The 25,787-nt window shown below is 31.3% G+C and overlaps 3 protein-coding genes across 3 annotated transcripts; all 3 read right to left on the reverse strand.

The window, feature by feature from the left end:
• Positions 1–916: 916 nt before the first annotated feature.
• Positions 917–7,361, reverse strand: LOC134696382 (collagen alpha-3(VI) chain-like). The gene is made up of 5 exons (XM_063558118.1): positions 6,934–7,361; positions 5,556–6,107; positions 3,944–4,267; positions 2,907–3,006; positions 917–1,442 (listed from the first exon to the last, which is right to left on the reverse strand). The coding sequence occupies exons 1-5, from the start codon at positions 7,010–7,012 to the stop codon at positions 1,250–1,252; spliced, it is 1,248 nt and encodes a 415-aa protein (XP_063414188.1). The 5' UTR covers positions 7,013–7,361; the 3' UTR covers positions 917–1,249.
• A 4,551-nt stretch (positions 7,362–11,912) lies between these two features.
• On the reverse strand, positions 11,913–16,601 carry LOC134697816 (collagen alpha-3(VI) chain-like; the record flags this gene model as incomplete). The annotated part of the gene is made up of 3 exons (XM_063560103.1): positions 16,246–16,601; positions 14,360–14,911; positions 11,913–12,016 (listed from the first exon to the last, which is right to left on the reverse strand). Coding segments are annotated over exons 1-3 (795 nt in total), but the record flags the coding sequence as incomplete, so codon positions are not given.
• A 2,436-nt stretch (positions 16,602–19,037) lies between these two features.
• On the reverse strand, positions 19,038–24,081 carry LOC134696585 (collagen alpha-3(VI) chain-like). Its single transcript, XM_063558445.1, has 5 exons — positions 23,941–24,081; positions 22,725–23,279; positions 20,603–20,719; positions 19,876–19,972; positions 19,038–19,328 (listed from the first exon to the last, which is right to left on the reverse strand). Exons 1-5 carry the CDS (start codon positions 24,011–24,013, stop codon positions 19,094–19,096), a joined length of 1,077 nt encoding a protein of 358 aa, XP_063414515.1. The 5' UTR covers positions 24,014–24,081; the 3' UTR covers positions 19,038–19,093.
• Positions 24,082–25,787: the final 1,706 nt, after the last annotated feature.

The raw sequence follows: 25,787 nt of genomic DNA on the forward strand, positions 1-25,787 counted from the left end.
TTTGAGCTTTAGATTTTAGCCATTTGTTTAGTGACATTCCAATTTCTTTTTCTTCGGAGTTCGGTTTTCTTGTTATTTTGATTTATTTGTTTCTTTAAAAGAAACTATGTCTTTGTCTTTATTTTAAAAATTTGATTGAAGAATGCATTTCTTTTTTGAAAATGTGTGTTTGAATGTTGAGTATTGAACTAACTTTACATCCCTTTTTAAAACCAAAGCCCAAATTTATATTTCGAAATTTTGAACTATAAGATGATGCCTCTGCTGGTGGACTATTAGTCCACGAGGGTATCACCAGCTCAGTAGCCAGTATTTCAGTACTGGCATGAAAATACGGATTTTTTGTGTTATTAAAATTTTGCTGTTACAAAATATTAGAAATTATTAGAAATTAAGGAATGTATCTCCCTCATGCAAAGCTCTGATTCCTTTCAAGGATTTGGGTATATTTTTTGGACCTTTTGGGTTATAGCTCTTCATCTTTTATATAAGCTTTGGATTTCAAATATTTTGGCCACGAGCATCACTGAATAGACATGTATTGTTGAAATGCGCATCTTGTGCAAGAAAATTGGTACCGTTAATTTTATTATATATATGAAGCAGAAAATCAAATGCAGAAAAAATGCTCAACTGTTTCTATAATTAATACCGGTATTAACAAAAAAATAGTGCAGTAAAATTGGTACCGTTACCGTTTTTACAAGCACAGCAATATCGTTTAAAATATATGCCTTCAATTAAGAACCAAACGTCTTTAAAAAAAACCATACAAAATGTTGACTTGATTTAAATTTATCCTCGACATTATCACTGGATGTTCATGGCTTGTTTTAAATGTATAGCAGAAAAGACAACATACTAAAACTATTTATTGAAAATACAATTATGGTTTAAAATTCATGAGGAGGAATTGTGTACAGGCCTTCTTTCAATGCTATTTACATTACTATGTTGAATGAATGCATTGTAGTTTGACATGCTTTAAAGTTTACAAAGTACAAATTAATATATTCAAATTTACATGTTTGTTTATCATTCGGGATATATAGTTTCAAAATAAACACTTAAACTAGAAAAAATATTTAATAGTCGGACAGTCCATAGTTAGAAATAATGCTTTTTGAACACAAAGGGGAAATTTTCATCTTCAATAGCCAAGAAGTACGATCCAGTCCCATCATTTCCACTCTATGAATCGTAATCCTTGGCTTGCTAAGATGGAAAATTGTACATGCATTGTTCATTTTCAACGACGAACTATTTTGGTACCATTGTTAATCATGCTCAGTTTCAAAAACGTATGAAACTTATTAGAATGACCATTCTTATATTCATGTTTTGTTTCAATATATTTCATTCTTGAAGGCCCTAATCCATTTTGCATGTCTGGATATTCACGAGCAAGGACAGTTATTAATTCCAAACGTCGCTTTCGTTTTCTGAAATAGATGAAAAAGAAAGTTGATTTGGTTGTTTTCTTCTTCATGAAAAAATGCAACTCCAATGTAAAAAAAAATGCATTATTTGCGTAAACCTATATTGACAGAACAAACATAAAGATACAGTTATATAGATAGCTTAGAATTGTCTTATTTCTACTGGTTAACGTTGAAAAATAATGGTAATGTAAAGAACTCTTTTGGTATGTTACATATATGAAGTGCTCTTGATGGGCCTTTCATTGCAGTTAACAGTTATAAAATTTTGATATTTATTTTCACACCAGAATCTCGAATGAAGAGATTATGTGCGTATGTTCCCACTTTTTTTAATGACAATGTATCCTTTGACCACATTTAAGGTGTATGTATTTCTCCTCTTGTTCCCTATACCACTTTGTAAAATGACGTTTTATATTTCAATATCAACATGAGAAAATGTACAATGAGTGTCAATGAGACAAATTTCCATCCCTAATTAAATGACGAAGAATTGAACAAGAATTGGTCATGTTATTATTAATTCATATAAGTCTAAGGATATTATAAATTTTTGAGACAAAATAAACTTTAATATGACATGACAAAATGCTTGTTTAAAAAACCGCATGAAAGTCACAACAATATCAGAAAGTGAATAGAAAACATTGTTAGTCTATATAAATAAATATATTTATAGAAAGTTAATATCGGGGTTTAGATTAGATTTTGGCATAGTATTGAGTGCTAATTTTGTACTTCCTTGTAATTTTCCTTTGTTATTCAAACTTCCTGTTAGCCAAATTCGACACTGACAATACTTGCTAGGAGAAACTGGACACGTACCAAAATTGAAATATTTGGAAAAGATAATAAACTCAGTACCACTAATTTTGAAATACGAACATATTTGGTGTGTATACTCATTCAAATTCAACAAGTATGCAGTGCTTGCTTTTATTGGTACGTCTGAAATCATTTGCCAAGGCTTGTATTAAAGAGACTTATTTTTGATGTTTTTAAATTTATATATGTTTTGGTTTTATTTTATAGAAAACGCTTTTAACTAACTATGAAAAACGTGTTGTTTCTCTAAAGAAAAGATAAGTATACCATTGTTATGCGTTTACTTTTCTACATTGGTTAGAGGTATATGGGGAGGGTTGAGATCTCACAAACATGTTTAACCCCGCCGCATTTTTGCGCCTGTCCAAAGTCTGGAGCCTCTGGCCTTTGTTAGGCTTGTATTATTTTAATTTTAGTTTCTTGTGTACAATTTGGAAATTAGTATGGCGTTCATTATCACTGAACTAGTATATATTTGTTTAGGGGCCAGCTGAAGGACGCATCCGGGTGCTGGAATATCTCACTTCATTGAAGACCTGTTGGTGACCTTCTGCTGTTGTTTTTTCTATGGTCGGGTTGTTGTCTCTTTGACACATTCCCCATTTCCATTCTCAATTTTATCATTGTTTACATGCTCACCTGTATTTTGTTAAGTAATATACGACAAGGAATCCCACGATGACGGTGACTAGTACCAGCACCACAGAAATAACTGACAGAATTATTATTGCACTTTCACCTACAAACAATAACATTGATAAAGTAAACAATTAGGCTGAGTTATTGTATATAATATTCAAATAGTATAGATTATAAACAAAATCCTATTTATGTTTTAAGAAATTAGAAAAGACAATCTATCGTCTATCTGAAAAACAAGAGTCCATACACGCTACACAGAAACTCACGGGTGTATAGACTTGAATATTTGAGGGAAACCCGGATGTGTTTCTTACACAGAATAAATGTTACGTTGTTTGTTTTATTTTTCAAGTCCGTTGAGTTTGCATTCATTTACAGCGGACAGTCAGGATTGTTTGATACGGTATTGAGTTTTGTTGTGTACTTCTGATTAAAGATTAATCAAGAAAAGTGTATCAGATGCACACAGTTTATATAAAAGTAATTTTTAATCATTGGGAATTTCCTTCAAGTAATTGGCTATAAATGACGATTATGATTTTACCTGATTATGCTTTGGGCAAAAAAAAAAGAAAAAAGAAAGAAAGAGGACCCATAGAGTGGAACTGTAAACAACAGAAATGATCAGCCAGACAAGATTTGCGTCAACATAGACGAACAGTATACTTTTGACATGATTTTAACATTTGAATGATGATTTGGACATAAAAATAATGAGACAAAACACTTTGTATACTTTGGACACCGTCGAGTTGATAAGAGCAAAGTATCTATGCCTTGGAAAATAGTTCAATAATCCTCATTTAGTCGAAAATGTTATTTTGTTTTACCTTTATAGGAATCAATTTCGTAAAGACAAATTGAATGCTCATTTGCGATTATGGCATTAATTGATTATTAGATTATTGAATATATTTATATACGCGCAATCATGATTTTCACTTTATGTGCATTTCGGTATCTCCTTGTAACTTTTCTAGGATTTCAATCTGCAAGTAGTTAAGATATATTTCTACCAGTGAATATTTTTTTACTTGATTGTTCTTTGAATACAGAGTCTGTTGTATACGTTGACTCTGTTGAATTTGTTGGTTCTGTTGAAAACGTTGATTCTGTTGAATTTGTTGATTCTGTTGAAAACGTTGATTCTGTTGAATATGTTGGTTCTGTTGAATATGTTAATTCTGTTGAATTTGTTGTTTCTGTTGGATTTGTTGTTTCTGTTGAATATGTTAATTCTGTTGAATATGTTAATTCGGTTGTTTCCGTTTCTGTAGTAGTCGGTATTGTTGTTGTTGTTGTCGAAGTGGTTGTAATTTCAGGGCATCCATCAACTTCGGACTGTATAGCATTAGGATCTGGAAAACATATTGTGGTTTTATTTATACATATAGGCCGTTTGACGAAATGTACTCATTCGTTTCTGAATCAAACTATGTGTATGGTGATTTTCTATAATTCACATTAGCTTAATAACATTTGCCAAATAAAATTTAAACTGAAAAAGTAATAATCGAATCGATTTTTCTATCTAAGAATAAAAATGTCACTGACTTTCCGTCTTTCAACAGTCAACAAGTATATTAATAAATAAAGATCATGATGTCATAAAAACATTGCCTAGTGGCTCAGTCATGTTTCATATACCAAGGAAAGGGACGGGGAAATATTTTTTTATTTTTTTATTTTTTTTTGTCACTGGGGACTATGTGCGTATTTTGGTTTTCCTCTTTGCCCATGTGCTTTTCCAATGATGATTTATTTCGAAAAAAAGCCTAATGCTCTTTTTTAGAAGCCGTCAAACATCTGCTTTTTCTGTTTGTCCTTTGTTAATAAACCAAAGGAGGGATTGATCTATAAATAAAAAGTTTGATTTTAAAAAGCGATAAATTATCCTTTTAGAATGCCACTTTAAAAGTACAATTATTTAAACTGAAAGAACAGCATTTCACATATTACTTTCAGCTGAGCATCTTATGTTGAAATGACAGCATTTTGATTACTCACACCGAACATTAGATTTCGTGTAACTCATAGCATAGCGTTAAAATATATATTTTATTATTAAAAATAACAATTTAACTCAACTAGTTTAAACTTTCGGAACTAATCCAGAATAAATTATAGTGAAATAAATCATTTATTCAATATCTTAAATATAAAACTCATTTCAAATTTATCACATTTGAAAAGTTGTATACCAGTTGTATAAACGCACATGAAACCTATAGTTTTCACAATGTGACGCTAATAGATTGTATCGTGAATTAATTCATTTTTGATATTTTGCCATCGATGTCATGTGGTGTTCAATTTTTGATGGCTATGCATATTTTGAGTAAAATGAGAATGAAGTAAGTCCTCCGATTCCTTAAACTGGACAATTTATTGTTGTATTGACTGTTGTCAGTCATTACACATTTCCTTATTTCTATACGGAATATAGATTAAGCAATTGAGGGATACTGTCTCTTACTTTAATACCCTGATAGATTCTGATTATGAAAGCTTGCAACGTTTCTGATGAAGTAAATCCGGAAAAGCGCTTCGTACGAATAGAATTATTAAACGTGTTGTTTTCAATTTTTTTCAAGTAACTTTTCATTATCGTTTTTCCTTCGATATTCTCTAGATAATCATACATACCAAGTTTGATAGTTGTATTTAAGATGTAATGGCACAGATATGGTATCTCTTCTATATAAAATATGTTTTCCGTTGAACTTGCTATGTTTGGAAAATCAGTTCTTTCAGTTGGTTCATACATCAGTGATCCAACTCCTAAAACGTAAATATCTTGAACTGACGAAGATAAGAAAAATGCGGCGAATTGTGTTTGTGTTGGAGATTGTGATAATCCATACGTGATAAGTATCATCGACGACTGAGCGTCTGTCCTCATTCCTTGCGGTGAAACATAAATATTATCTATAATATGCTCTAATGCTTTATTCGTTTCACGACTACCAGTTAGACTGTGGTTTTTAATGGAATTTATAGCATCAAGTACACTTGATTTGTCGCTTTTATCGTTTAAATCAAACTCTGTCTTGGGAGACGTGTTGAATGTAACTACAGCCACCATACTATCATTTGGTCCTATTGTCAATCTACTTGTTATGTTGTAAATGAAGTCGATGACTTGATCAAATTCGTCTTGCGAAATATCAGCAGTGGTATCAACCAAAAATGTAATATCTGTAGGGAAAAAATATTTTCATTATCTAATACGAGGCGTACAATAAACGATGCTAACTTTGAATTACAGAAACTAAAAGAAGGAAATCATTTTTAGTATTCCACATTTTTGTAAATCACCAGCTATTTCTTTGAATTCATAATCTGGCATTAGCATCACGACGTTTGGCACATGTGTAGCAAGACATAGCGTTGTTAATTTATAAGTTTGAATGTCCATTACATAAAAAGATTTGATGATTGATCGTTGCCGGTAAACAACTAGTGCATATACAGGATGAACTAGATATATACGTATATAAGACGTTAACAAGAGTTACAGTTAAATGTGATGCTTGTTGTAAGTGTTACGTTATAATCTATTATTGTTTAGAACACATTTTCCATATATCGCATATAAGAGCATACGAACCAGTTTTTAAAAGTTGATTCAGCTAAAAAAAAAATATATTCTCGCCGTTTGCAATAAGAGAAACCAATTTTAACAATTACTAGAATCTAAAACTTTTGGTCATAATTAAAAAATTATTATCAGAGAAGAAAAGTCGACAATGTCCAACTATTTCAACTGAGACGAGTAATCTATTTTCTCCGACAAACATTTTCTTGTAACCCTTCTACTGCTTCTCAACAATATGACAATTGTATATTTCGGTTATTTGTATATTGACCTATTTAACATAAACGGCAAATATATAGTGGTACTTGTGTTTTTTAATTTGAAATAGAAGAAAATGGTTACAGAGATAAACTCTCTTATTTACAAAATAATGAACCATACAAAATTGCATGATATATATTTATTGTCAAACATACTAAAACTTACCATTTTTTGCAGACCGTGTACTGGACAACAATATGAGTATACAGACCGTAGTACACAAGATAATGATTAGCTGTCCCATGAATAACCATTTTCTACTGAATCCTTAGTGCCGTATTTTCTTCTTTGTGCTTGATTCAAAGTTTATGGCAACACATTTTTTCCTTATTATCTCTTGAATAATGAACTTGAACGTACACAGTTCGTCTTTTGTCTGTAATCAAGTCTGAATATTTGTTGCTTCATGTGACAGTGGAAATCTCTCTATTGCACATTTCTTTGAATTAAATACAATCACATATAACCTTTCAAAATTAATGTTCCCTTCTCTATTTTTTCCTTTCGTTAGTCATATTTCAATTAACTGTTTTCAACACATCAAATTTCAAGGCTGAATATGAGACAAATGTAATTATGCAACGTTCATTGTAAGAATGTTAAAATGAAGTGACACTAGACGGTATGACTATGAAACAATAACCTTTTAATAAAATCTCAATTTTCTTTTTGTGTTTTAAATTGTGATCAGTCTTTGATAATTCAATCATTTTATTGCTGAATGAACCGTGGTGCACAGTAAACAATGTTGACACGATAAGACACGGTAGCTATGAAAATCACACAGTAGCAAACACTTCCATCTATTGTTTACTGAAAGGGTATACAGTGATTTTGGTTATCAAGTTATGTACCTATTTACGCCTTGATTTAATCATTTGAACATTTTTTTTCACTTTTATTTTTTAAACTCTTAAATCACTGACTATATTAAAGACTTGTTAATTAGCAATAAACGACAAAAGGTCTGTTTACTTCTTTTGTCCAAAACTATTCACACCAATAGAGAACAGAAGAGGATACAAGCAGCGTATAATTGAAACGTAATCTACATGTGGTATTTTGAAAATATGAAATCTACATGTGGTAATTTGACATATATCATATTTCTCTAGATTTTGTTAATATAAAGGTTCATGTCATCTTTTGTTATTAACATTATTATTTATATTATGTCGTGATTATAATGGTATATTACACATAGAAACAGACGTGGGTCATTTCTAAAATGAGCCATAAATTTTCCTTATTTATAAATATGCACTGACATGCAATATATTCCATATGCATAAGAATCAGGTCTTGTCTACAGTGAAAGAGGAAATAAACTCATCATAGATACATGGATTAAATTTTGTATTGACGACAGACGCGTGTTTCGTCTACAAAAGACTCATCAGTGACGCTTGAATACGCTTTGACATTTTTTTATATTGATTTTCGGACCAAGGTTTTGTGTATAACTTGGGACTTTCCGATTAGAATTTTCCTTGGAGTTCGGTAATTTGGGTAATTTGGTTTCTAGCACTAAAAAAAAGAATCAGTTTTTAAAGGTTTTATCCGTCTACATCACATGTTGTTCATAAGGTATTTGTATGTATGAAACATCAGGACAACATTAATGATATCTTTCCATTATAATTTAGTATCAAAAATAAAAATGTAAAATCTAACACTATTTGTAAATACTTTTCAATTGTGTCCGGAAGCCTTCAATTATCAGGAAATAGATGACAATTATTTTGTTCATTTTTATCTTTTAAATTATCATTTAGCGTCATGTTTCCCTATTATAGTTTTGAATAATTGAATAATTCAAAGTTCGGTGACTATCTTAATTATATCTTTTCCATCGAATTTGAAATTTAATTGACGACAGATACACCTGAATCTGCTTCATATCGTGAGTGATTTATATCAGGAAATTGACTATGGCATATTGATGGAAATATAAACGGCAGAAGTGATGAATTCAGCTTTTTAATTGGGAACTTTCAATTTATATTAGGGAACATTCAAACAGGCCTGCATATGGAATATATATCTCCTGATATTTTAAGTTTGCAATCGTAATGTCATTACCTTGATAGAAATTTTTTGCTTACAATGAAGATGTCCAACTATGCGTTCAAAGCGTCAAGTCTGAAGTCATCCTTTCTTAAAATAATCTGCCGCCTTCATGACTTGGTTGATAATTGTAATGGAATATATGTTTCACAGATTTCAATGAATATGCCCAAAAAGGCGTAATAACAATCCCGTCCTCCTTTCTTTCAATTTTAACATCACGGAATTGACCATTTCCATGGTTTTACTTACATGATCAACACGAATGTTACGCATGTTGCGCATGATTTGCTCAACCTTCTAAAAAATCTGAGATCATGCCCGTTGTGTTGCTCAACCTTTAGTTTTAACCTTTTGTTTTGTAGATTATTTGTTGCTTTTTCGTTTTTTTTGCCATATCATTGTCGCTTTAATGTTGACTTGTAAGTTTGACTATCACTTTTGCATCTGTTGTCTCTCTTTTTCTTCTCTCATGTGTTGAAAGATATCTTGGGAAAAGTGAATACCAAAACGTTAAGTTTCTTAGAATACATCACCATACAAGATAATTTTGCATATACTTCTCTATCTAGTTGGTTGTATTTTATTTTTTTTTGTATCAAAATAAATGAAACAAGACACCAATAACTGCACGTATCGCCTGTCTTTTAGGCAAAAATATATAAAGCTTTAAGCTGATAAACATACAGGGCATGGTTCAATTTTTGGATGTTGTTGCAATAATAATAGCATAGTTTTGCTACTGTGACATACATGATAATGTTATAAATTAAACTGATAGTTTTCTCGTTTGAATTTTCTGCATCATCGTCTCGGAGCCTTTAGGGTTGACTATATACGACTATTTCACATTGTTGAATGTTGTCCGCTGACATATAACTGCTTATATATAATTATATCCACGTCATGTAAAGTATGCTACATATTTGTCTCATTGACAATTATACCACATCTCTTTATTTGTGTATAGCAATTTTTAGAGAAGATTATGTGTAAAAGTTGTAGAATATACAACTATTAATTGACTGATAATTATCAATAGAGGCTTGTGACGAAACACATCGGTCAAGAAGAAATGTCAAATAAAAAGATATGTATTTTTTTGTGATTGAAATATTCCTAAATATTTTAATGGATTAACAAGATAATCAGATTATATTTTATTATAACAATATTTAAGATTGCTAACAGATTATGTACACTTTATTCTCCATTCTTTGCTAATATTGAGTCTATTGACTGATATCAAGAGTTATGGTCCCCTTTTTGTAGATAAATCTGTTTCCTCCTAAACTTTTGTCATTGTCTCTTTATCGGCATTGTCTATCGTACAGTCATGATTCGTCTTTTCCTCTCTGTCCTTCAATTGTGTAAAGAATGATAAGATTAATAAAAGAATATTACTCCTTTAAATACATGCTCATATCATTTTATTCTAGAAACAATTCACATGTAAAGCAAGTGGTATAACTGTTAAAACGCAAATGTTTCCCCTGACCTACCTTATCACAAACAAACTTCTAATCTATTCCTATATGGACTATTCGAAATCCCGTAGCACAGTAATGCGCTTTTTTTGTAAGTAAAACTATGGTCATATTTCCTCAAATCCAAAGTGAAATTAATATTCAGATTGGTCAATTGTTTGTTTTTATCTCGCAATGTGTTAACATCTAAATAAATGCAGAAATACTTTAGATATTATTTTAAGATTGTTAAATACTAGAAATCTCACATTGGAAATTAAAGAAATGAATTACACACATACCTTTTCCTACTACACAAAAGGTATAAAACCAATATTATCAGGACCAAATTTAATAAACCCGATGACAGGATACCAATTATGACACCAGTATGTAAACCTGGAATATAAAAATTAAATATAGAAACATTCTGCATGTGCCTGTCCCAAGTCAGTTGCATGTAGTAAAGTGGTTGTCGTTGTTCCATGTCTGTCATAATTTTTTTATTAATTGTTTTGTAATAAATTTGACCATTGGTTTATATTTTCATATCGGGGACTTTTATAGCCGACTGTATGGTATGGATTTTTCTCATTATTTCAAGATATGTTACATCCACTTCATTTAAACTTTGATGGGTAATTGTCTCATTATCAGTCATACTATATCTACTTAATTAAATACATAAATAAATCTTAACAGTCAAAAAAAAAGAAATGAATAATTTTAGTCATGATTGAATTAATGTCTTCATTACACATATATTCTATTGAAATTATTCTTGAAGATAGCTAACTTTGTGTGTATGATTTTGCAAGGTATTTTGTATAACAAACGTTAAATTTCACATTTTTTATAAATTCGACTTTCTCCTAATAATTTAGAAACAATTTTTTCTCACCGTTTCTCAATAACAAAGTTATCATTGCTGCAGAATTTGATATATATCATCAGAAAAATGTAAACCGTTTCTTTAATAAATTCTTGAATTGATCAGCGTCAGATCAGCATTATTTGTGCAATTAATGTAGTTCCTTGCTATTTCAAATAGGTGCTGTCGAAAAATAAATAAAATACCTTTGTCACTTTCGGAAACTGTTTCCTCTGTTGAAGTTAGTAGTTCCGTTGACGTCGGATAACATGAAACACAACCATTCAAGTGTATAGCTGTTGTTCCATTATCTTGAATGAAAGTTAACAAATATCTGAAAACGTCATGATTAAGGTTTATTTACACAGTATAAAATAAAGAACTTCTTTCATTATTACTAATTATATAATCATTATTAATATTTCTATTTAATTTTCAATTATAATTTAGTGCTGGAAAGAAAATCATGCATAATCAAAGAAAAAATACACAAACAAAAACAATACAATTCAAAATTATGATATGGTCATTTCGATTTTTCCATGCATTACTTTAAATAATTTTTAAGTCTTTAATCATACTAAAATGTAAATTATATTGATACCAGTGTCCAATTTAAGGCTTGTTCTTTCTTGAGATAAAGATTTTTGTGAATATGTTGATACTGTTGTAGTTGAATTTGTTATTTCTACTGAATTTGTCAATTCTGTTGAAGTTGAGTATGTTAATTCTGTTGAATATGGTAACTGTGTGCTTTTCCTTTCTGTAGTTGTTAATGATGTTGTTGTCAAAGTGTTTGTTTTTGTTGAACAACCATCAACTTCAGACTGTGTGGCATTCAAATCTAAAAAAAAACACAGTTATTATATTTCTTACCCTAAGCTCTGTGGTGAAATATTCTCATTTACTTCTGTAACTATAGAAGCAATTTACTGTGACGGTATAAAATACTCGTTAGCTCTAAAATCAACTTATTATCTGTTCATAAAAATATTACACTATACTTTTAAATAAAAAAAAAAAGCCAGGTAGTTTTTTTCTTTCATCAGAATATTTCTAATCACGTATCGAAAATATTTAAAAAAATGAAAGTAATATGATGCAACAAATTATTTATATGCATAATAGTGAACAGTATCGAAATCACAGAACTTTGGCAACTTGGTCGACTCTAAATCTTTAAATGCAGAAAATCTATACCACAGCTCGTTAAATATCTGTTGAATTTTACGTATCTCCTTAATGTATAAAACATCCGCTTTGGCTACATACTTTTCATTTCAATTCATGGCTAGAAAAAAAAGGCTCAGAAAAAAATTGTGTGTTCTATAAACGTATTTACACTTTTGGTATTTAGCTGTATTTTGCCTCCGAATGACCTTACATCACCTCCGAATAACCTTTTTGACGTCAAGCAACAATCACTTTTTAGTTGTGACGTCATATGTTTTGAATTATGAAGTCAAAGTTTACGGGAACCTGTGTGATGTTATGTAATGGCGGACAAATTTGCATACAAGTGTAAATACGTCTATTATTGTTAAGAACTCGGATAAACCCGTTTTATGTTTTCCATATTCCATCATTAACTGTTTTCATGTATAACCATTTATATAAACGGGCAGACCTTTCAAAATGATGAGATCTACCTTTCGAGTTTTCTCTCAAAGACAATTTTTACCTATTTTTTTTTGTCACTACCTTGAAGCGCATAATAGGTACCAATAAACTTTTATAAGCCAAAGTGATACGCAAAACAATAGTTACATTTAGTAGTGATCGTATCGTAATTGGTCGCCTTTGAAAACCGATTTATACTTATTTTATCGTTTCTAAATGGTAAAAAAAGCGTACGGTCACCTATAGTTGTTAATGTCTGTGTCATTTGGTCTTCTCATTGGCAATCATATCACATCTTCTTTTTTTTATATATAATCATAGTATTCAATTTCTGGGAACTGTTATACATGGAGAGAAGCTTTAAGTAGAGAACACGATGGGACATATTGTCCAAATATTCGAAATCGTGGGAACTCATTTAATGAGAATACGTTCTTTGTAAGTATTTTATTTTTCAATATTGCTTTTTAACACCAGAATTATAGTATCTATAGAGAAACTCTAATAGCAGAAATGAGGAGCAAGACAAGGTCTATTTATAAATAAAATGGCAGAAATCGTAACTCAGCTACTTATTCGATTGATTGATAAGTGTTTGCTTTACGCCGCATTAGCACAAAAAGGCTATATCGCGGCGATCTACTTATTCCAGTGATTGTTTTTAAATGAGAATTCTTACTCTATAGTAGCTAAAGAAAATGTGTTAATTTCAAAAATTATAAGTAAAGAGAAGATCTGCAAATAAGCCACATAGCTGAAATTCTAAGTCCACTCCTTATAGGGGTTATTTCCACTAAGAAATATAATAAATGTTTCAACCTTGTCAAAAAGTTTTAAAAGACATTTATGTTCTTCCATTTTTTTCTACTTGTAAAAAACATCCTCTTTGAAAAGATACAATTTCTATAAATCCACATTTTTATACATGGTTTCATAATTTCCATTATCGCTATACATGTTTTGAACAATACAAGAATGATATGTATATGAACTAAATCCTTTAACTGGTCCCAAGTAGATATAGGAAGATGTGGTGTGAGTGCCAATGAGACAACTCTCCATCCAAATAACAATTTTAAAAAAGTAAACCATTATAGGTCAATGTACGGCCTTAAACACGGAGCCTTGGCTCACAAAGTATATAACTTTTTTACTTTTATTACTAGTTCATTATAGTCAGGAAAATGGCCATTGTTATATTATAGTCCGATTCTGTGTGTGTGTGTGACATTTTAAAGTTGTGTTGCCGTTGTGTCGTTTATTTTCTTTTACATTTGAGTGTGAATTCACCTTACTATAAGACGTGTCACGGTACTTTCCTATCCCAAATTCATGTATTTGGCTTTGATGTTATATTTGTTATTCCAATCAGATTTTGTCTAAAGTTCAGTCCGTTTCTGTGTGTGTTACATTTTAAAGTTGGGTCGTTGTTCTCCTTTTATATTGAATGCGTTTCCCACAGTTTTAGTTTGTTACCCCGATTTAGTTTTTTGTCCATAGATTTACGAGTTTTGAACAGCGGTATACTACTGTTACCTTTATGTATTTCGAAATAAAGCATACATACCCAGTTTAATAGTTATATTTAAAATATAATTGCACAGATTTGAAACTTCTTCTACATAAAATATGTTTTCTGGTGAACTAGCTATATTTGAAAAATCAGTTCTTTCAGTTGGGTCATACATCAGTGATCCAACTCCTATGACGTAAATAGCTTGAACAGTTGATTTTAAAAAAAAAGCAGAGAATTGTGTATTTGTTGGAGAGGTTGACTGTCCATACGTGATTAGTAGTAACGAAGACTGCGCGTCTGTTCTCATTCCTGATGATGAAATATAAATATTGTCTCTAATATGATCTAATGCTTTGTGCGTTTCACGACGACCATTTAAACTGTAGTTCTTGATTGCCATAATTGCATCCAGTAAACTAACTTTGTCACTTATATCGTTAAGATCGAACTGTGTCTTTGGTAACGTGTTAAATGTGACTAGAGCCACCATATAATCATTCGGTCCTATTTTTAATCTATTAGTCATGTTGTAAATGAAGTCTATGATTTGAGTGAATTCGTCCACTGCAACATCAGCAGTTGTATCAACCAAAAATGTAATATCTGTGAAAAGAAAATTGACAACATAAATGAATACAAGATGTACCGGTACTACAAAAAGACCGATAATATATCCAAAAGGCAATAAAACTTTTTATGCGACAATATTTGAAATTATTATGATAATGAAGATTTCCTTTCGAGAGTTCTAGTGTCTGTAAGACATGTTTGTCACCTTTTTTCTGCAACTGCAAAAAAACTGAGCGTCTTAAGAATTGGTACCGATCATATACATGTATTTGTATGCTATAACACATTCTCCGCTCTATCATTTCTATATTTCTTGATTTTCTCATGCATATAAAATATGGATGTTTCATGTAAGTTATTTCCATTGATACACACATAAGAGATTTAATGTCGGGTATTTTGTCTGGCCATGCCCCCATAACCTGGACCAAATTTTACTTGTTTTGTTGTGTTGAAATTGCTGCGATCTATTGTCCTCGAATTTCAATATTTTTGTGATTTTACTTTTTTCAAACAACTTGTCGAAATGAAATTTTTCGATTTTCATTGTTTTTCAAACTCGTATTTGATTTGCCAGTCGTGTGCAAGTGAAACGCACGTCTGACATATAAGAGTATAACCTGGTATTTTTGATGAGTTTTATTTAAAAAAGAAATCTCAAAAAAGCAACCAGCCGATGCATTTTCATACTTTACGCATAAATCAACCTGTATGAGACTTTTCATAAATTAAAAAAAAAGATTACTTGGGAAACTATTTCATACATGTTCAGGGTGAGAACAAATAAATGAATTATACAAAAGACAGGTTATGCAATTTATGGGTCAAACGGGATGAAGGCCGGGTGTTTTGTTTTGCTACTGAAAATGAGGTTGTGTTTGATGAGGGAACATATTTTGCATTGCATCATTCATGTGTGGTCAATTGTACAAGGAGTTTTAACTTGAATTGTGTTTTCTGTTTTCTGTACATGAGACAATTTTATTCAATGTTTTTGACAACCATAGTAGCAAACCGGACGCCTGACATAAGCAAAGGTCAGACTCCCAGAAAGGGTGAAATTTTAGAAATGACAACATTTTTATATCCTCGCCAAAACTTATACAAAGTTATAAAGGAGGGGCGAAAGATACCAGAGGGACATTCAAATTCATGGATCGAAAATAAACTGACATCGACAAGGCTAAAAAGAAAAACACAGACAAAAAATAGTACACAAGATACAGCATAGAAAACTACAGACTAAGCAATACGAGCACCACCAAAATCTGAATGTTATATCCGTAAAGATATGCAGATCCTGCTCCACATGTGGCATCGTGTAAAATTCACACACAAAGTTGAAACATATAAAAAAACAAACTCACCATTTTTTGTAGACAGTGTTCTGTTCATAAGCAGCGTTATGCAAAGCGTGGTACACAAAATGGTGAATAAATGTTCCATCCTTATCAATCGGATCTGAATATTATGCTCTTTAGTAACTTTTGTTAATACAATGCACATACGAATTTGTTTTTTGGTAAAAATTTAACTTCATGTGATAAATTGCATCTTTCTATTAAACATTTCGTAATCATATATAGCCTTACAAAATTAAATATCCTTTCAATTTTTCTACTTCGTTAAGTGATATTTTAAATAAATATTTTTGAACACAATAACTTTCAAGGATGAATATGAGACAAATTTAATCATGCTGCGAGTATAGTCACAATGTTAAAATTACCTGACACTAGACGGGCTGAATAAGAAACAATAACATTTTGATAAAATCGCAATCTTCTTTTTGTTTACTTTCTTTTTTTCAAATTGTGATCAGCCTTTGGTAATTCAATCCCTTTGTTCATGTTGTTGTTGAATGAATCGTGGTAAACAAAAACAATCTTTATACAATCAAAGTTATCTAGCCATGAAACAATCATTTACAAATATTATTTACTGAAAACGATATGCAGTGACTCGGTAATCAAGTTTTGTACCATATAAAGTCATATGAAGTCTCTCTTTTATTTTGTTCATGTGAACTATTTTTCATATATACATAAAAAAAAACAATATGTATCTTTATATGAATTGATGATTTGCACTGAAACACGCACGGGCATTGTTAATAAAATAGTCAAAAGACTTATAAGAATTCACTGACATAAAATACCAGAAAATACCTATCAATTTATGGCAAAACTTTCACAATTAATATGTACAAAGTATTCTTGTCAATATGAAGGCTGCTTCGCAGTGAACTTCATTAAATAAAAACTTTAACTTGCCTTCAACAAAAACATTGATTCATAAAAAGATTGACAAACGGGTGGAAGAAAAGACCGATAAACATATTACCAAACGTATTGCTAATTTGTGATTGGACAGTTAAATAGCAAAATCCAGTATATGCCACTAAGTGTTCTATTACTACATTTGTACTTTACATTTGGTAAGTGTTACCTATTAATGTGTTTATCCCGTTTCTGTATTTTACGGTATCATCAGCCCAGTAGTCAACATTTCGGTGTTGACATGAATATAAATAATGTGGTCATTTTTATAAATTTCCTGTTAACAAAAATTTGATTTTTTTTTAAACTAAGGATTTTCTTATCCCAGGTATAGATTACCTTAGCCGTATTTGGCACAACGTTTTGGAATTTTTGATCCTCAATGCTCTTCAACTTTGTAATTGTTTGGCTGTATAAATATTTTGATATGAGCGTCACTGATGAGTCTTATGTAGACGAAACGCGCGTCTGGCGTACTAAATTATAATCCTGGTACCTTTGATAACCATTTATACAACTGATTGGTCCATTATTTTCTCCATTTATTTTTAAATTGATTTTCTAGACCATTGGAAAGAGGTATATGTACCGATCGGTTATTTTGGTGTTTTTTATAATTTAATTTATATTCTCCAAATTTTTGTTGGTTTTTTTTTGTTGTTTTTTTTGTTGTTTACCATTAACCTGCTCAAGGTTAAAGATGTCATTATTTCTCTCTTTAATTCATTTCTATCAGACATAAATAAGACACCCCATAGAGCCTTTTGTTAACTTTATATCAATGCATACCATTTTCTAATTTACTAAATCTTCTAGTACCTGTCATGTGAAATTGTGTTTAATAGTAGTCCGAAATCCAATAATGTAAATATGTGTTTTCGTATGTCAGGCTACACCACTGGTTATAATACCATTAGTAATACTTCTTCAAACTATTAATGCAACTGTCACATAAGTGAGAGGTTTATCTAGATATAAAACCAGGTTTAATCACCATTCCCTACATAAGAAAATGGATGTGTAACCGAGTCATTAACATGACAGATGTAACCATTCGTCATTTGATTTTGCCATTTGATTATGGCTTTTCAATTTGAAATTGTCCTCGGACTTTTAGTATTTTTATGATTCTACTTTTTAATATAACAAAATTTTAACATTCCGTATAACAAAAAGTAAAGTAACAAAAATACCAAACTACGAGGACATTTCAAAATGGAAGTAAAAAATTGAATGGTATAGTTATAACATCGAACACATCAAACTGGCTGTTGTAAATATTACAAATTTAAATTAGACAAAGTTGGTTAAGAAACACAAATAAGGAAGGACACTCAAGTTTATTGAAATCATATCTAACAATAAAACCAGGTTCATTAACCAACCATATTTTATTACAATGTTCTGTACGAAGTCAGGCATGGCATTTGATTTCAAATAGTTCATTTCTAAGTAAGCTGGTGTTTCTTTTTGTAGCAGTTTAGTGTTTTTGTTGTTCCGTTGTTTTCCTCTTATAGCTGATGTGCATCCCTCGGTTTTTTTGGCATGTTTCGGTTATCGATTTATGATTATTGAAATGCAGTATGCTACTGTTGCCTTTATTTAGAACACTTGGTGATGTACTTCGTCAAATTAATTGATATACCTTAAGTATTTGTTCGGAACGGTATCTAGTACAAAATGATGTTAAGACCAACAACATCAGATGAAAAGTATGTTATTTGCAATCGTCTGAATCCCGAATTCCATTTGAACAATTTATTCTTCTTGAGCTTTTCATATATATATATATAAAATAAAAATCAGAAAAAATAAAAAACCAAGTGCAATTAAAGATTAATTTCATATACCTTTTTTCTTTAATTATTCATTTATTAAGTTGTGGTCATGAAACAGGTCTAGCTAAATAATGTACTTAAACACAACCAATTATATTTCATATAGGAATTTTCACATCAATGATAGACGATGTGACACTTCTTTCACCAAGATTTTCATACACTGAAGACAGTGTATCATTTTTGTCCATTGCTTTAGTAGTTTTGGAACTGAGGCTGGTAGTGTCTCTCTTGTACATGTGTCTCTTTTCTCCTAAACTTGTGTCATTGTACTCATTTACAGCCTTTACTATATCATCTTCTGGACGAATCTGGTCCTTTTTGTCTTTTCTTCTAAATGAAATAAAAAAATAATAAAACTGTAATTTGATTTATAGAAGATTCTATGAACTATAGTTATTTGACTCAAGATGAAATTTTTATTCTTTCCCTTAAAGCAAGCGTAAAATGTTCTAAAGCAGAAAGTAACTCATCGAAGATTAAAATCATATAATTGTGTACGCGAGACGCGCGTTTTGCATAGATTACCTTAGCTGGATTTGGCAAAACTTTTAGATATTTTGGTCATCAATGCTCTTCAACTTCGTACTTTATCTGGTCTTTTCAACCTTTTGGGATTCGAGCGTCACTGATGAGTCTTTTGTAGACGAAACGCGCGTCTGGCGTATATACATAATTTTGTCCTGATATCTATGATGAGTTTATTTGTCTACATATATCTCAACAGTGGCACTCGAAACAACAAAAAAGTTGAAATTAAAGTCCAAATCAAAAATTGACGACCACTGGAAACCGAAAATAAAGTTTGTCTGTGGGTTTTTTTTTTTAGGAATCTGACGTTTTTAATGATAAAATTAATTATAAATAACACTCATCATACCTTTTTCTTTTATACAAGAGGTATAATACGCAAGCTAAAATTGCTAGAATCAGTAAACATGCTAGCAGGATGCCTACTACGGCACCGATATCTAAACCTAAAATAAAGAAAATAGATATTTTTCAATTAGCCTTAACAATTAAAAAATAAACAAAAACAAATATGGGTACTATTAAATCTCAAGTTGATAAATATGAAATAAAGCTAAAGTAATGGAAACCAATTTCGGGTTAAGATTTTAACCTTAGTAATTATAAATCAGAGCTGATAATGAAATTGTGTTTATTTGTGCATCAGACATGACAAATATTTTAATAACCTGCATACGGTCAAGATGTAAACAGGGCTTATAATACGTTTATCATAGTTCGTGATATGTGTATTGGAGGAATAAAAAAAAAATGATTATTATACTAGTATACAACTTCAATACAAGATCATACAAGTGAAATTAACACATCACATTAACACAAATTTGGTAGAGATGGAGCTGATAAAATAATAATCGGAATAAATAAATGTATGTGTCAGTATGGTTAGTATATTTGTCTTCATCCTCGACTTTTTCATCACAATTTGCATTAATTGCTCCAAGGGTTTTCTCAATCTTTCAAAATGTTTGCAGTTGATTCATTCAAAATTGACAAGTTACTTTGACAGTGAATTATTATAAGTATTAATGCGCAATAGTGTTATCGTAGTTGATGAAAATTATCCAATCAAATACCTTCGTTTGTTTGGGAAATTGGCGCCTCAGTCATTCTTTCTGTTGAAGTTATTTCTGTCGTCGTTGGCTCTACCCACTCATCACAACCATCCACCATTGTAACTGTTGTTTCATTATCTTTGAAGTAAAAAGGTGTATTTGTGAACATATCTTACATCATCAAACCATCTGAAGAGGTTAATAGAATTATTATAAGTAAACTGTAACAGAGTGTTAATTACCCCGACCTTACGCGTACGGTCGGACCATAAGTGTATATACCCATATGGTCATGATCATACGCGTATGGTCCAAATACTCATATGGTCTGGAACATTTCCATAGTTTACATTGTAGATTAAACAAACGTGTGGCATTATTCACAAAATTTTAACAACCCATCATATGAGAAAGCTGATGATACTGCAAAATTGACAGATTATGGAAAATTTAAGAATTTATCCATAGAATCTAATGGAAGGACAGTCTTGCTCTTTCTTAGACGTGAGTCTTTGTATTGTCTTCCAATACTTATTACTTTAGTAATATTTTTTTGTTTTAGGTACCAACTTTTCTTTAAATGTTTAATAATTATCACAATGTCTTTAACAACAACATGGCGAAATACCAAAAAGTATTATGCTCTTAGACATTCAAATTCAAATTCGATTTGACACATTTTTAAATTTTAAATTTTAACTACACAAGAAGTGCAAATAAATGCAGAAATTTGAATTGTAAATTATATCTACATTCAAATATGTCTGAATAATTAAGTATATAATAATAACTTTATTATAATTGAGATTGTGACACATGTACAGTGATGACTGCTGTACACCTATTTTTACCTATTTTCTCTGTTTTGTTCACGCATCGTTGTAAATATATTGGAACTTGATGCAACAGTCATACAAGTGAGAGGTTTAGTGCTATCAAACAAAGTTTAATCCAACTTTTTCCGCCTATGAAAATGTCTGTACGAAGCCAGAAATATGACAGTTGTTATCCATTCGTTTGATGTGTTTGAGCTTTTGATTTTGTCATTTGATTAGGAATTATATCTAGAAAGTGACTATGAGGGTCGGTTGATGAAAAAAACTTTACAACTAAAGAGATGATTTGAGCTTCCCAATTGCGACATTTTCATCTTTAAACCAAGAGTTTCAAATGGTTAATTTGAAATCAACACTTCGTAAATTTTACAGACGCCATCATGAGTTAGTTGCCGTTATGGAATATTCGTCATACGTATGGTATCGGATATGTTCTCTTTGTCGTAATTACAATCCCGTTCCATTTTCACGAACGTGTCACCTACCAATTTTCTGGCTTTGTTATAACATGACCAACACGACAGGTGCTACATGTAAAGCTGGATCTGCTTACCCTTCCGAAGCACATGAAATCACCCCCAGTTTTTTATGGGGCTCGTGTTGTTCTTGTACTCCTATTTGTTACATTTTGGTCACGTTTCATTGTCAATATAATGGAATCTGATGCGACTGTCGTACAAGTGAGAGGTTTCGCGCTATAAAAGCAAGTTCCATCCACCATTTTCTTATTTTTGTAAATGCCTGTACCCGGTCAGGAAAATGAACGTTAATGTCCATTCGTTTGGTGTGATTTATAATTTGATTTTGCCAATTGATTAGGGACTTTAAATTTCTGTTTTGAATTTTCCTCGGAGTTCAATATTTTTGTGATTTTACTTTTTATAATAAGTATTACAGTAACCATTAACTATTCAATATCTTATGCTTTATTAGATGCAAAATGAATTATAGTTAAACACCAAATAAATTAAAATCATGCTGAAACAATTCCATATCAATCTAAATGCAAACATAAAAGAGGGGGGATAGGAGGGGTCCTAATCCCGAAATCCCGGGCTTAAAAACACGAAATCCCGAGGTCCCGAAATTCGAATAAAGAATTCCCGGATCCTGAGAGGGTCAATCCCGAGCTTAAAAACAACCGATCCCCGCCGGAATCCCGATAAAGGTCCTATCCCCCTCATAAAAGACTAGGATATCGAACATATCAATGGAATCGTGTTAAAATATCTGATGACACGATAGATATAAAAAAAAAACTGCATTGGTTTGTACATTTACCATTCAGATTATTATTTGAGACTCACCAATCTTAGGTACAATGGATGGCACAATTCCACAAAGATTTATAAATCCACCAATATATTCAACATAATAAGAGTCGGGATCGTTTGCGATTCCCTGCAATTCGTCATTTGTTTTAGATAAATCTGAACCTATGCCTATAGCGAATACTTCTGCTCCATATGATGTTCTGAGATCGTTTGCTTTGTTTATAGTTTGAGGTGTATTAGTCGAAGGGCCGCTTTCTATCACAATAACAATTTTACCAGCATCACTGCGGCCCCCTTTTATGGAAAGGTAAAGTGTTTTCGTATATGTTAATGCGTCCATAGTTTTCCTCGAAGGAACGAATGATTGAGAGTATGCTATGTAGTTTATACCTGTCAGAAGACTTGCTTTGTTAGCATAATCGTCTAACTCAAATTCGGCGTTTGCCTCGTCATCAAACTTAACGACTGCCATTCGAATGTCATTGTCGCCAATAGTAAGATATGATGTCACATTGTAAATGAAACTCATGGTCAATGCATGGTCAGTTGCTGATATCGAACTTGAAGCATCTAACAACCAAATAACATCTACAACACAACAAATATGAGTAATCAATGTATGTAGCTACACTTGTAACGGAAGACGGTTTACTTCAATTAAAACTCCCTTTTTAATCGAACTAGAATTGTCAATTTGTTAGTAAGAGAAATGTTTATCTTTAGAAATTCAAAACATTTATGAAAAAATTTGCGGGCTTTTATAGTAAGAACATTAATACATGACCAATATAGCTTACAAAGAAATTCTAACAGTAAAGAAATTATACTTGTCAGTTGATTTGTCAAATACGCACATCGCAGATAGCAGCAGAGTCCAGAAATATAAATTTTCTAAAATGGCATCTACTAGTTGTAAATGAGTACAAATAAAGAAATATTGCATTCAATGGTTCATGTGACATTTTGAACATGGTTTGGCAATCTCTTGTTTTCTTTTATCATCCCTGGATGCTAAATTGTAGTCCTTCCCTTCTAGTATTCAAAACTTTTAAAAATTGCTTATAAATTACATCAAGAATAATAAAAGTATGTGTCTTCTCCTTCCAGAAACGATTGTATGCAACGCACAGCAAAGAAATGCAACTTAATTTTCTCTTAGTAAATTCACAATCCCCTCATACCGACTATTTTAATTCTGAATTTGCCTCCGCAGCCATCCTATTCAAGAGTATTTATTATGTTCCCATACCTTTATAAGATCCTCTACAGTTAGTAAACAAAAGTCCAAACATTATCAGAAACACCGTTGTTCTCAACATCATGACACTTATTAAAAATCATTAAACTTCATAAACATAAATTACATATTTTTAAGAAAAAGTCCCTCCATTTTTTAAACTTTAAACAATAGCTATATCTAATACACAGCATAACAATTGCTGATTCATATTTTACTTATCGTCTTCATTGTGTATGTTCTTTCATCGCTCCAGTTCTTCAATTGAAATTTGCTATATCATTATTTGTTAAGTGAAAACTTAGTAGGGGAATTTAAATAGAAAGTGGGTCTCGTTCTACTGATATTTAACTATATGTTTATGTATGAATATGACAAAATAGAGCTATTTCATAAATCTATGTACGGTTTTCGGTTTATACCTATTCAAGCAACTAGCGATAATTCATGATGACGGCAGCGCCTATATTTCTACATTTTCCGATAGATACCTCATTTTTATTCTTAACTTTGTTTCTGGTGTGGTCTAAAAAGGGTTTGTTGGGTAAGAAATTCGAGAAATTTAGTTTGAGCTAAGTTGGTTTCATCTTTAAAGAAATATATCTTTTTGTCCAGTCTCACGCCCTGCAGAGGGAAAGACTCCATCTATTATGAAAGAGGGACGAAAGATACCAAAGGGACAGTAAAACTCATAAATCTAAAACAGACTGACAACGCCATGGCTAAAAATGAAAAAGAAAAACAGAAAAACAATAGTACACATGACACAACATAGAAAACTAAAGAATAAACAACACGAACCCTAAGTCACTGAAATGCTGACTCTAATAACTGTAACGGTAACGGTCAATTTCCTTTTATAGGATGATCTAGCGATAACTGATTTTTTTAAGGGCCAGCTGATGCCCGTCTCCTGGTGTGGGATTATCTCGCTGCGTCGAAGACTCACAGGTGGCCTTGAGCTTTTTGTGCTCTTTAATCGCGTTGTTGTCTCTTTGGCATAATTCCCGTTTCCATTCTCGATTTTATGATGGTCCCGCATGGTATACATAGGTAACATCAAATATATCCAATCCATTTAATATTAAGGATAAATGGCCAAATAGGTGTTGGAACCATGTAAGGCATTCCCCGCATTGATATTAGAGATATCATTTAAAATTTGGCGATGGTATTTCCGCAATATGTATTTTACTTACTACTGTGGGTGATGAAAACTACAACATTTGTACAAACACAATTTTTTTCCTTTTTTTTTCTCATTAAAAACTATGCAGGGAGGTCCTGAAAAAAACTGGAGCATAATAAAAAATTACAAAACAAATACTAAAAATAAGGAGATGTGATATATAAGATTGCTAATATGAGACACCAATAACAGGGCAACAGACTTTTAATCAAGGCAGTGGCTATTCGTCCGGCTAGCCGGACAAATAGTCAAAAATGTCTATTCATCCGGCAAGCCGGACAAATAGCAATTTTACGGTTTTTCGCTATTTGTCCGGCCAAAAACATAATGATGAAGATAAAGCTTTGTGTTTTGAAGGTTTAAATATAGCACGAGTTGTTTTAATCTTTTTTGTCTAACATCGTTTTCAATGATGAAAAAAAACTCATTCTAATAAAAAAAACAAAAAAAACTATACATTTGATTCAGAATTTTTTATTCTAATATTCTAAAGGAATTTGGGTAGGAGGGGGGATGATTCTCTATTTTGTAGTTCTGCCTATGAATTTCATGTAAGGTAAATAGTCGGGCCAATCATTATTGGCTTTATCTATGATTCCAAAAGATCCTGAATTTATTGTTTCTGTGAAGTTTGGTTAAAGGAATGTCCCCATGTACACAATTCTTCATT

The sequence above is a fragment of the Mytilus trossulus genome, chromosome 14, assembly GCF_036588685.1.
Source record: "Mytilus trossulus isolate FHL-02 chromosome 14, PNRI_Mtr1.1.1.hap1, whole genome shotgun sequence".
In the NCBI taxonomy this organism is placed as follows: Eukaryota; Metazoa; Mollusca; class Bivalvia; order Mytilida; family Mytilidae; genus Mytilus; species Mytilus trossulus.

Bases quoted from the DNA above. Each gene is read 5' to 3' on its own strand.
- LOC134696382 (XM_063558118.1), bottom strand. From the start codon at position 7,012: ATGGGACAGCTAATCATTATCTTGTGTACTACGGTCTGTATACTCATA. The intron at 4,268-5,555 runs GTATGTATGATT...TATGTTTTCCAG, and splicing joins AAATACAACTATCAAACTTG to ATCCTAATGCTATACAGTCC. The intron at 3,007-3,943 runs GTAAAAAAATAT...TATTGTTTGTAG, and splicing joins TGTATTCAAAGAACAATCAA to GTGAAAGTGCAATAATAATT.
- LOC134696585 (XM_063558445.1), bottom strand. From the start codon at position 24,013: ATGATGTTGAGAACAACGGTGTTTCTGATAATGTTTGGACTTTTGTTT. The intron at 19,973-20,602 runs GTATTTGATTGG...TCTTTATTTTAG, and splicing joins AATTTCCCAAACAAACGAAG to GTTTAGATATCGGTGCCGTA. The intron at 19,329-19,875 runs GTATGATGAGTG...TATTTCATTTAG, and splicing joins CTCTTGTATAAAAGAAAAAG to AAGAAAAGACAAAAAGGACC.